Source organism: Megalobrama amblycephala, linkage group LG12 (assembly GCF_018812025.1).
Source record: "Megalobrama amblycephala isolate DHTTF-2021 linkage group LG12, ASM1881202v1, whole genome shotgun sequence".
Lineage (NCBI taxonomy): Eukaryota > Metazoa > Chordata > Actinopteri > Cypriniformes > Xenocyprididae > Megalobrama > Megalobrama amblycephala.
The window spans coordinates 20,351,495-20,364,195 of NC_063055.1; the positions used below are offsets into that span (position 1 = coordinate 20,351,495).

At 36.2% G+C, this 12,701-nt stretch overlaps 1 protein-coding gene across 1 annotated transcript; it reads left to right on the forward strand.

Moving 5' to 3' along the window:
• The first annotated feature begins 77 nt into the window (after nucleotides 1-77).
• On the forward strand, nucleotides 78-11,796 carry nt5dc2 (5'-nucleotidase domain containing 2). The gene is made up of 14 exons (XM_048209540.1): nucleotides 78-545; nucleotides 855-1,039; nucleotides 3,059-3,133; nucleotides 3,233-3,288; nucleotides 3,381-3,474; nucleotides 4,470-4,598; nucleotides 5,786-5,846; nucleotides 7,191-7,293; nucleotides 7,491-7,592; nucleotides 7,973-8,054; nucleotides 8,803-8,889; nucleotides 9,116-9,256; nucleotides 10,444-10,508; nucleotides 10,614-11,796. Exons 1-14 carry the CDS (start codon nucleotides 176-178, stop codon nucleotides 10,873-10,875), a joined length of 1,812 nt encoding a protein of 603 aa, XP_048065497.1. The 5' UTR covers nucleotides 78-175; the 3' UTR covers nucleotides 10,876-11,796.
• Nucleotides 11,797-12,701: the final 905 nt, after the last annotated feature.

Genomic DNA, 12,701 nt, shown 5'->3' on the forward strand with positions numbered 1-12,701 from the left:
AACGAACTGTCAATCAATACGAGTCTGGCATTTGATTGGTTAATAAAACAGCTTGTGCCCGACCAGCAACGCCCTCAACAAACCTTTTTATCAGTTCCTACAGAAGCGATCTTGGTCAACACGCGGGGCAAGTGCGAATGAGAGAAGTAAACAACTTCGTTAGTGTAGTTCAGACATGGCTTGCAAAAAATTAGGCAATTTAAGCCATACAATGTGGCAAAAAAGTTCTAGTTGCGGAGTTGCGCTGTGCACAGGGTTGAATATTCCTGCTTTTGCTTGTGGAAGCTTCGCCTCGGCTGGTTCAACAATGAACGGGCAGAAATGCTGCAAAGATGGACAGAACTGTGGACCGACGAAACATTTGGCAGCTAATCATAACCCCGTTGGAGCCGCAGTCACATCGCACAGACACCAAATCGTGGGCAAAAATAGAGGCGAGGAATCTCTAACCAAGTCTGGCAGGGCTTTCTCGTCCACGGCCCCGCAGATCAACAATAAAACGTACTTGTGGGCGAGATATAATGAGATGAAACGGCTCGTGCACGGTATGTTGGTTTAATTTCAGTTCTCATATGTGATGTTCTGTAATCTGCACTCATGCCAAAACGTATTTGCCCACTTTGTGCCGTTCCAAAGAGGCGCTGGCCTCTGGACATTTGGTAAACAACTGCCATTCACATGTCCACTGCATGATCGACGATTTCTATTCACCACTGTTTCAGGTGTAAGAGGCCTACTAACTAGAGTTTCTCCCTTATGCGCCTTGTTTATGGACAGACTAAGCAATATTTAAAACATATTACTTATTTAAATGTATGATATTAAACTTCATGTCTCTCTGTGCCTCTTTACAGATTTGATTCCTCCTGGAGTGTGCAATCTTCTGAACCCTTCCACTATCTATGCTAACAATGAGGTGAATCTGGAAGAGGTGGACATCTACGGCTTTGACTATGATTACACGCTAGCTCTCTATTCCAGCGCGCTGGACGAGATGATCTACAACAAGGCGCGAGAGTTTCTCGTTCAGCACTACAAGGTCCGAGAAAGACACCCAACTTCACGGACATATAAACCTGTTGTTTTGCATGTTTCATGTTATTGGGCAAAATAAGTATAAATGGCAAGTTATTATGAGGTACAACGGATAAACAAAAAAAACAAAAAAAAAACACTTGCGTCCATTCTAAGGGTGGGAATCTTTAGTCAACTCACGATCCGATTCCGATTCTGTGAATCACGATCCGATTCAAAAACGATTCTTGATCTACTTTTTTCCCCTTATTTATTAATTAATTAATTAGTCTACCGACTTAAAAACCTTTGCATTTACATATCCTTACGTAAGTAATTATAAGTAGGCCTACTTTTTAAAATAATTACAAACTGAAAAAATTTAATGAACGAATTTTAAACTAATATAACTTGAAAACATACAAGCAAGTAGCAAATAATAAAGAGGAGTAATGAAACGTATACAAGCAATAAACAAAGAGTGCTTTCAGTATTTAAAATTATCTGAACGTTTTCTTGTTTACTGTCGTTTGATTGTTACATCAGACAGCGGGAGATCTAATAAGCTGCACGCACCGTGACGCACAGATCTCTTTTGAAATATAAGAAGTAATGCGGTTTGTCCCGTCCATTTAATCCCTTAAGACAAAACTGGCTGTGTTACATTACATTAATTTTGCGTCATAAAACCATTTTGAGACGCAAGTACATTAAAGCACTAACACGGAGTTGCACACAGCCGCATGCGCGAGCACTCTTCACAAACAAAGCATCAGCATTTGAAATTTAAAGCAGCCTTCTATAAATGAATTTCATATTTTAAATGTATAAGTGCACTGCATTCCAAACGTCATAAAAAATGCCATAAAAATGCCTTCGTAGACCATTTGTAAGGAAAATATCGACTGGCGAGATCGCGCACTGCATGTTTGCGCGTCTCTTATGTTCAGTGAAGCCCGCAAATGTCGTTGTAATTCGCTTCGACCTTTCCAAACTTTATGAAAGTTTCATTGCATGTCAATGAAATTAAAAAAAAAAAAAAAACTTTTTTGATCGCCACAAAACTGTCAAACACGTCTGTTTAGCTCAAAATCAACCGTTTAAACGTTTAATTTCAGTGAACACAAAAGTCTGTCTAGTACGTTTCAAAGTCTCTTTCAAGAAAAGTCTTTTCACTCGGTGGCCATATGTGCAATGCCTCTGGGCAGTTATTTCGGGCATCCAATACCATCCTGAAATCTCAAACTGCTTGGTGAACTCACAATTAAATAACATTTCAAATCAGCAACACAATCTGACATCAACTGTCCCATAAATGTTATTTCTTATGCTCAAATAGCATTTAAAAAGCTTACTTTTCAGGCTAGATTAGCCAATGTGCATGTGCAGTCCTAATTGCAAATGTCAGGTTTCTATGGGAACCGGCAGCTACAGTGATGCAATGACTTTATCAATCAGTGATTGGCTATTTTACTTAGAAGGCGGGACCTATTCTGCCAGTTTTTCCCATTCTTGACTAATAGGAGTGAACCGTCTCTCTATATCTATAGTCTTTGGTACATTTACGTAGAAAACAATGGAAAATGCTAAAACACGTTTTGTGTGAAATATGGAACATGCTTTGCGTTTAAAAATGTGAGATGCGCGGTCATGGAATAAACAAGGTCAAGAAACATTTTTTTTTTTTTTTTTTTTTTAAAGTGTAACTTATTTTAATGTGAGCGCCACATTTTTAGAATGTCGAATCATGCGCAAGAAGGTGCAAAATGCAAGTCAAAACATGTCCATCACGTCCATGAACATTTGCATAAAAAACAATGGAAAAGCAGTGCAGTTGAATGCAAAAACACGTTCTTTGTGAACTGCCTTCAACACAACATGTATCCTGGGATTTTGGCTCCGCTCCTCAGATTCCTGTGTGGATCTGTTTTGTTTAATTGTTCCAATGACTGTGATCTGTCTGAGGGATCATGTGGAGTCAAGGGGGTGGGAGGTTAAAGGTTGGCATGTTTGAGAACCCTGTTATTTCTCTTTCTTTCACTAGTACCCTGAGGGAATCAGTAAGTACGACTACATTCCCAACTTTGCAACTCGGGGCCTTCACTACGACATCCAAAAGGTGCGTTAAACATTCATGATTTGAGTTTTTGCAGCGTTGTTTTTGCAGCTTTACTATTATATGAAATAAACTTTTATTATTATTATCTCAATTCCACAGGGACTTCTTATGAAAATTGATGCCTTCCATTACATCCAGTTAGGCACTGTTTATAGGTAAACTGACCCTCATTTGATCAATATAGTTTGTGAGTTTGTGTGGAGAAGTGTGTTATGTAATTCATTATTTGTATTTATTCTATACGCAGGGGTCTAAAGCCTGTCCCTGATGAGGAGGTCATGAAACTTTATGGAGGTTCAAATCATGTTCCCCTCCACCAAGTCAGTGGATTCTATGGCAAGGTGATAGTTCAACTAACTTCTTTATGCATTCTCATTTCATCAGTCAGTTTTACACTCGAGATGGCAGATGTTTACATAGCAATATTTCATGCTTACATTTTTGTGCCTCATTACTAAGAGGTCAGTGAGGGTAAAGTGGTGCCACCCTGTCAGGATCCCAGATCTGATTTTGTGTGTCCAGCCACCATGAGTAAGTGGCAGTACGCTATAGACCTACAACAAAAACATTACAGCCCTTTTCTTTATCAGATAGTTATCGGGCACGTTCTCTGCAGGGTTTTCCATGGACATGGGAAACACAACTATATCAGGGATTTATGAAATGGTGTTTTTCAGACTGGGAAAAGTCATATATGATTAATGATGAATTTACATTTTTCTAGTTATTCTCCATTGTAAAATGCTTCATTGACTAAATATTGCAGTAGAACTTGTTCACAAGGCAGACATTACTAGACTAACTTGTTTAAAGTGGTTCACAAATTTGTATGAATAACTCATTAAAGCAGTTGTTTTATTAAGGTCACAGACAGTATGGAAGACAAATAAAAAAATGTTCAAATAAATAAAACTTTGTTGAAAAAATACAGATTTATTATTTTAAAAATATTCTGAATTGTACAAGCTTGAATGTTTGACTTTAAAGACATTATTATTTACTTTTTTTTCTTTTTCTTTTACAATAAAGTTTTAGCTCTTTGTTTTAAAATCAGTTGAGAACCACTGCATTTTTCTTAAAATCTTGCAGCAGATTCATGGCTCTGGAAATTTTTGTTAAATACTGGTTAATCCTTTTTTTTCTCTGTGAGGTTTTGCACTAAAATGGTCATTAAAATATATGACCTGCAATTTCCTCACAGTAGAATATCACTATTTCCAGCTCCTTTTTGAGCAGGTATATAATTTAAGTATAAAGATGAAAAGGAACTTTGCTTATTCATCACTGTTTTAAAATACATATCACGACTCATGCATTTTATTGTTATTTGTTCCAGGGTCCCAAAATGAAACAGTTCATGGATGTTTTTTCCATCCCTGAGATGACTCTTTTGGCTGCTGCAAACGATTACTTCATCTCAAATGACATAGAGTACGACCCTGTGCATCTCTACAAAGATGTGTCAGTAAGTGTGAAGTCAATATGCCCTCCTTGAATCCTGATCCAACAACTTTGTCTTCCTGACAACCGAAAGCGTGTTAGCGAATTTGCACAATAAAGCTAGTCCGTTTTTACAGACTGTGGGAATAGTTTTTCAAACTGCTTTTGTAATTTAAAACTGTGAAAGCTGTTTCTTGTCTGTCGTTTTGTAAACTCTGTCCTCAAGCTGAGCGGATTCTTTCTTCTGCCGGTTAAGTGCCGCTGACTGATTTGTTTTCATTCAGCCTTGATCACGGTGGTCCTGAATTGGGTTACAGAGCGGCTTTGTTTTTTCCTGCTGTTTTGGGTCAATTTACTTGCAGAATGTAGTCTCGTCTTTCACTTCTGCTTTTCAGCCCCATTCTCCACCTCTTCTTACTTGAGCTCTCGCTGACTAGCAGAAAATAAAAAATCTTGGCTGAGCAGTAAATGGCTAAAATCCTCTTGTTTTTTTTTTGTTTTTTTTTCAAACCCCCAAAGTGTGTCAACATGAATCAAATAAATTCTTTTGCAATTAGTGGTTTTACCTCATCAACGCATTGCTTGTGAGGAAGTAGAGCGTCATCACGCATCACTTGTTTATCTTTCATGCGCAGCTTTTTGAATTGACTTCTGTCCACGCTGGTAGAACAGATTGTACTGTACTCACAGAGGCGTGTGGTGTAGATATGTAAGATGTCAAGAGGGAACCGGAAACCTGGCAGCGGATCAAAGTAAAGCTTGTGAAAGAGCAGTTTTAAAATAATTTTTTTCAACAAAGGAGAGAAAAGAGAATAGAAAGTATTTTGCGTCAAGCACTTGTTCACGAAAATGTTTAGTTGCGTCCCAAATGACGCACTATACACTATGCACTTATGCACTATGTACTCTGTGTAGTGCGTGAATTGTATAAGGTTATTTTGTCATTTAACATCGGAGTCTGACAGCCCCTTCCCCTCCGCTACGTAATTAAAGCTGCGACAGTTGAGTGCATGAAGTGTCCAACATTCCACACTTCGTTTTTTCCGTTAATTTAGTGCATCATCCGGGTATTTTAAGTGTACTTTCTCTTTTTGGAATTTTCAGTGTGAACGCACCACTTGCACTATTTATATTCAAAACGTCATAGAATAGTGCATAAATACGCAAATTGGGATGCACCTTTTGTTAAACACATAAAATCTGTCTTTGCAGGATGCGATTGGAATGGTGCATATAAAGGGTTACATGTACAAATGGATCATGCAAGATCTTGGTGAGTTTTAAGAAAATTTTCTATGTACATTTAACTACATTTTTACATAAAACATGTGGCACAAAAATGTCTTAAAGCGATAGTTCACTCAAAAATGAAAGTTCTGTCATTAATTGTTCACCCTCATATCGTTCCAAACCCGAAGACTTTTGTTTATCTTCGGAACACAAATGAAGATATTTTTGATGAAATCTGAGAGTTTTCTGTCCCTGCATAGACAGTTATGCTACTGAAACTTTGATGCTCCAAAAAGTTTATAAAGAGATTGTAAAATTAATCCATATGAATTGAGTGGTTTAGTCCAAATTTTTTGAAGAGACACGATTACTTTATATGATGAACAGATTGAATTTAGGCTTTTTATTCAAATATAAACATTCATCAACTCACACATCAGTTGTGGTAAACAGAAGCTCAAGTATGTTTGCTTGACATGCGAGAACCAATGAAGTTCATTCTTGTGTGTTACGCAGCACGTTTGAGGAAGAGGTTTGTTCTTGCACATCAGTCATGTTCAGTTGAGATTCTATTTATGTTCACTGATCAATGTTAATATGTGAATAAAAGCCTAAATTAAATATGTTCATCATAAAAAAAGCAATCGAGTCTCTTCAGAAAATTTGGACTAAACCACTCAATTCATATGGATTCATTTTACCATCTCTTTATGAACTTTTTGAAGAGTCAAAGTGGTAGTTGCGTAGCTGTCAATGGAGGGACAGAAAGATCTTCATTTGTGTTCTGAAGATGAACGAAAGTCTTGCAGGTTTGGAATGACATGAGGGTAAGGAATTAATGACAGAATTTTAATTTTTGGGAGAACTAGCTATCCCTTTAATTTTGTTTTGGTTAAACTAAGACTTCAAATTTCTTTAGCAAAGAAGAGATCATGTTATTGAAAACTGGAGTTAATGAAAACCAGACTTGAAATTGACCCTCTCAGACCCAGTGTGTGGTGTGGGTGTGTGTGTGTGTTTAACATATAGTTGGAGAGCAGTCTTTTGTTTTCAGAGCAGACTGTTGCATAATCGGACCTCTCTGGAGAATGAGATTTGAAGCGAGCAGTTCTGTTGGGCTAGCCCAATCTAATCTTTAGTTTTAATCCTTGTTGTATCCCAACGGGAACCTGCAAATCCTTATCACAGATGTTCCATTGCAGTATAAACTCTTTTTAGGCAAACAGGAAAAACAGATCTGATAAGATTCTGTGACATTTATCATAGTCTGCAGAAATAACTGATTTGGTTTTAGTCAGTATAGAATAGAATGGCTTTTAAAATACCCTTTTTTCTTCTTAACTTTCTGCCTGTTGTGACCCCTTTTCCTTCCTTATTTGGTCCCCAGAGAAATACATTCTCAGAGGAGACGAGACATACGCTGTGCTGCACCGGCTGGCCAGTCAAGGAAAGAAACTTTTCCTTATTACCAACAGCCCCTTCAGCTTTGTGTAAGTTTAATTTTTGATGCATTATATTTAGCGGATGTTTTTATAAAATACCTCAATGCGAAGACCATTTTGACCCCTAATTCTTTTTTGTCCAAAATCATTATTTCACACAGTCATAAATTTGAACATCAGCATATTTATATTTAGCATTTTTTGCACTGTGAAATAATTGTGTGTTTTTTATTTATTTTTTCCAGTGATAAAGGCATGAGGTACATGGTTGGAAAGGACTGGAGGGACTTTTTTGACGTTGTCATCGTTCAAGCTGACAAGCCTCATTTTTTTAATGACTGTGTAAAGTAAGTCTGCTTTATTGTGAATGGAAAATATCTCATTTACAGTCTTCTGCCTTAAAATGTTGCCCAATGTGCCCTTTGGAAGAGGTGATTCATAATATGATACTTTTTTTCAGGATTATGCGATGAATAGAAAGTTCAAAAGATTTTAAGAAATATTTTGTAACATTATTATACAAGCCGTTAGTCAGTTTTGATCAATTTAATGCATCCTTCTGAATAAAAGTATTAATTTCTTTAAAAAAAAATATATACTGTCTTCAAACTTTTGAAATGGTAGAATATTGACTCCCAATAATTTTTCTGTAGCATGTTTATAGTTTTGTCCTGAACAACACACCACTGTGATTTTAAAATATCTCTCTCTCTCTTAAATTGTCCAGACCATTCAGACGTTTGGACAGCAATGGAGACTTGCAGTGGGATAGGATCAAGAGTTTGGAAAAGGGACAGATCTATAAGCAGGTAACGCAGATTTGTTTTGTCCTGCATCATGTCTGTTTATTCTGGTAAGACGATTATGAGCAATACAGGCAGATCTCTTTTCTGAGAAGCTTTCAATTGCTACATTTATGCTGACTCATCAGTGAGTCTGGATTAAATCAGGGATTACAAATACATCTGGGAAAATTGTTCAGAATTACTGGGACATTCGGACTACATGTAAGTCCTCAACTTGCAAGAACATGTTATTTTAAATTGTACATGGATAACTTTTCTCTAAACATTTTGTTTTTCCTGCCCCTGTGAGAGTAACCCAAATCCTTCCAGCTAAGAATTGAGTTTCTCTTAATTGTAGAATGATTTATCCAAAGTGGAAAAGAAGGTGACAAGGTCAACTTCAGTCTCATTGGAAAATCAATTTGACAGAGTTTAGTTGTGTCAGGCATCTACAAACAGACTTGGCTGACCAGAAAAGAGGCTGACTTTATATATCCACCCTCAGGCAAGATAAAGTTAAAGCAGCAAATGAAAACCATCCTAAATTGGGAAAGGCTTATGGGAAAGTTCCCTGGCAGGAACCTTAGAGCAAACTGTTCCTGCCATACAAATCCAAATAAATGTCTGTTGACACGTAGCTTCCAGAAACTGGAATGAGTATTGGGAAAACAACCTTGAGTGTGTCGTAGTTTCTTGCCGAGTCAAATCCTTTACATCAATCACAATGTTAGCAGCTGGCTAACAAAACTGCCTTTGTTTTGCTTTGTTACAGGGAAACCTTGTAGACTTTCTGAAGCTAACAGGATGGCGGGGATCCAAGGTTTTTTATTTTGGAGATCATCTCTACAGTGACTTGGCGGTGAGTCATCATCATGCTTCTGTTTGAAAACGTGTGCAGTTCTTGCACAAATGTCTTCCATTTGTTTTAACTGCTTCGGATTGCTTGGTGTTTCCAACAAAAGTGGCAGTAAATCTCACTCTGCGGTTTTTATAATCAGTTTCTAGGATCAAACAGTAATACTCATTATAAAAAGGTTCTTGAAGTGGATTTCCTGAAAAATAAACATCCTGTCCTGGCATTTTAGGACCTGATGCTGCGTCATGGGTGGAGGACGGGCGCGATCGTGCCTGAACTTGAGGTGGAGACGAAGGTGGTGAACACAGAGCAGTACGCTCAAAGTCTCACGTGGCTGCAGGCACTCACCGGACTGCTGGAGCGCATGCAGGTTATTATAATATCAATTGTGCTTAAATGTAATCAAACCTATACAGTCATACAAATTGAACTTTAAAAACAATTAATCTGTATGCAAGCAAGTTTTAATGAGAGCAACCAAAAAAAAACACGCCTGCATTACATGTGCTCGCATTCCTCATATTGGTTGCATAGGACTGACCTGAAAGGTTTGGCAGAGGTCCGTTCGCTTTATATTGATCTGGATTGATTGTTCTGAGTGTTCGTGGCCAAATTTAGATCCTCTATGTACAAAAAGCTTGGTGTGATCGGTTTCTCTGTTTACGTAATCCACAGTGCGTTCGACCTTATATTCGGTCAAGGTTTGGGTGATAATTGTTTTTAATTATGCTACTCAAATTAGAGCCACTGAAAATGCTATAAAATGTTTTGATTTGTGGATGAAAAGGAATATTAAATTTCTTTCAAGTTTGGAATGGTTTTTTTTATCTGTAAAGTTAACTATATATATATATATATATATATATATATATATATATATATATATATATATATATATATATATATATATATATATATATATATATATATATATATATATATATATATATATATATATATATATATATATAAAATATTATATAAAAAATATTAAAGTTGTTTGAGCCTAGATATTATTTTATTATGTCCTGGTCACAAATGACTTTAAAATTATAACATAGGGTAATCAGACTAAAAGAAGTATTTTATGCTCACCAATGCTGCATTTATGTGATAAAAAAATACAGGAAAAAATATATTGCGGAATATTAGTTTAAAATAATTTTTTTTATTTGAATATATTTTAAATGTGATTTATTCCTGTGATGGAAAAGCTGAATCCATCAGAAATCATTCCGATTTGGTGCTCAAGACACATTTATTATTAATGTTGAAAACAGTAATGCTTAATTTTTTATATTAATACATAACTGTGATATATTTTTCAGAATTCTTTGATGAATAGAAAGTTCAAAAGAACCGTGTTTGTTTGAAGTAGAACTTTTTAGTAACATTACAAATGTCTTCACTGTCATTTTTAATTTTATACATCCATGCTGAATTAAAATATTAATTTCTTACAATCTTACCGATGAACAAACTTTTGAACGGCAGTGTATATTACTTACTTATTTACGTTTTTTTTTTTTTTTTATTATTATTTATTTTTTTTATTAGATGTATCGGGATCCTGAGTCAAAGAAAGTTCTGCAAGAGTGGCTGAAAGAGAGAGAGGAGCTACGGTAAGTGAAACAAGTCAAAAATACATTTATGCATTTAGCAGACAATAAGACTTATTAACTTATTAACTATAACCTAACTTGTCTACCATTTTTTTTCTTATACAGGGCAGTGACCAAGAACCTCTTCAACCCTCACTTTGGCAGCATATTCCGTACCTGCCACAACCCCACCTACTTTTCCCGCCGCCTGTGCCGTTTCTCAGACCTCTACATGGCCTCTATCAGCTGCCTGCTGAACTACGACCTCTCTTACACTTTTTACCCACGCCGAACGCCCCTGCAGCACGAAGCCCCCCTCTGGATGGACCAGCTCTGCACTGGCTGCATGAAGACTCCCTTCTTGGAGGAGATGGCCCATATTCGTTAAAGCCACCAAAGGTTTAATGTACAAATATGAACTGAGTGGAATGAGGGGTGTGTGGGTCTCTATGGCATTGGAGACGTGGCACTTTTTGCGCAAACGACACATGCAACAGGGCCATCTGCTGGATGTTGGGTTAAAATGCATCTCAATGTTCTCGAGCCTTGGACAACGAAAGACAAAGGCTTGTTGACTAATTTCTTCTTATGTTCTTACCTCTAACTTTTTTACATTTGATGCTGTTGCATTACGTATTACTAAACATAGAATGTTACGTGGTTTACAGTTCTCTCTCTCTTTTTTTTGGTTTTGTAGATTAATCCTGTGTGTCATGAGTTTTGTAGTTGCAATAGAGTGATGTTTGTATTAACATGAATCATGATAACAGGAAGGATGAAATATACTATACTTGTGGTACCCAGATATTTTTTACTCTGGTAGGCCAAAGTATTGAGCCGCTGGCCAAAAATGCACAATATGAGTTACAATTACGGTAGGTCTGATTACATGTATGATTAGGTCAAATAGCTTCATAGATTTGGTGTTGTAATGTTACTTACCTTCCCCACACTACAGTAATAATGTAGCCTAGACTCAAAGTTTAAACATGCAGAAATAATAACGGCCTCCACAGCTTTTTATTGCTAGAGAAATGATTTTTTTTTTTTATAATTGACAGCTGTATTTACACACAAGGAAGCTCCTGGAGGGCCAAACCAAATGCTGTTGTTATTTTTGACCTTGCAGGCCTTTGCTGGTTTGTAGCTTTGGACTAAGCTTCTGTACAATCGGAGCGTTATTTGCTTACAGTTAAATCTGTGAATAGCTATGCTGCTAAATTCACTTTTCCAGGAACAAGAAAGATGTCATCTTTTTGTATGTACTTGCTCTACGATTTATAAAATCAAATAAAAGACTTTGTATTAATGTCTTGATGGTACGGATTCTTATATCTTTCAGGGATGAAACATGTAACCCAAAAATTACAAATCACTTTAAGTCTCATAATGCCAACCAAGGCAGTGCTTATTTTATCAAAAAGAAAATAAAAACAGCAATACATTTCAAAATGTAATGTATTCTTAAAGTGGTGCATTTACAATCCCTCTTCTTGTGTTATATAATGGATTGAAAATAATAGTTTTTTTTTTTTTTTTAAACCAGTGTATCTGTTCTGGTATTTCTGTTACAGGTCTGTATTTGATATCTGAGAGGTGACTTGAGTGTCTGACCCATGTCAGGAATGCAGTGACAGTGTTTACTCATTTAGCCGGGCTTCCAGAGAATAAATATGTACTTGTTTTGTAATTAATTTGCTAATACAACCAAATTAACCAAGAGTTATTTTGTAGAAATAATTGAGTTTATTCTTGCGATAGCTGTATGAGATATGTAAAGACAACTGTGTCTTAGGTCATGAAGGTCAATAATGCATCCATAAACACATATACATACTTAGCACATGTAATTCTTTATAGGATTTATAGCACCATTGGTCACTATATGTTAATGTTACACTTTATTTTAAGGTGTTACAGTATAATTATGCATTTAAGTATTGTGTAATAATTAATTACATGTACTTAATGTAGGGTTTGGTGTAATTATGCATAATTTATAGTTATTACTACAGTAACTACGTGTAGTATGTGTAACTGTGAAATAAAGTGTTACCATGTTAATCTATGACAATGAATCGTGTAGAAGTTTGTATCAGTGCTCTGTATGGATGTAGTTTTCATGTTCTGTTCCAGTGAAGTCATAACAAAACTCAGCCCTGAAGGGAAAAGATATTGCCTATATGTTTTATCAAACTGTGCTTGCAGGGGTTG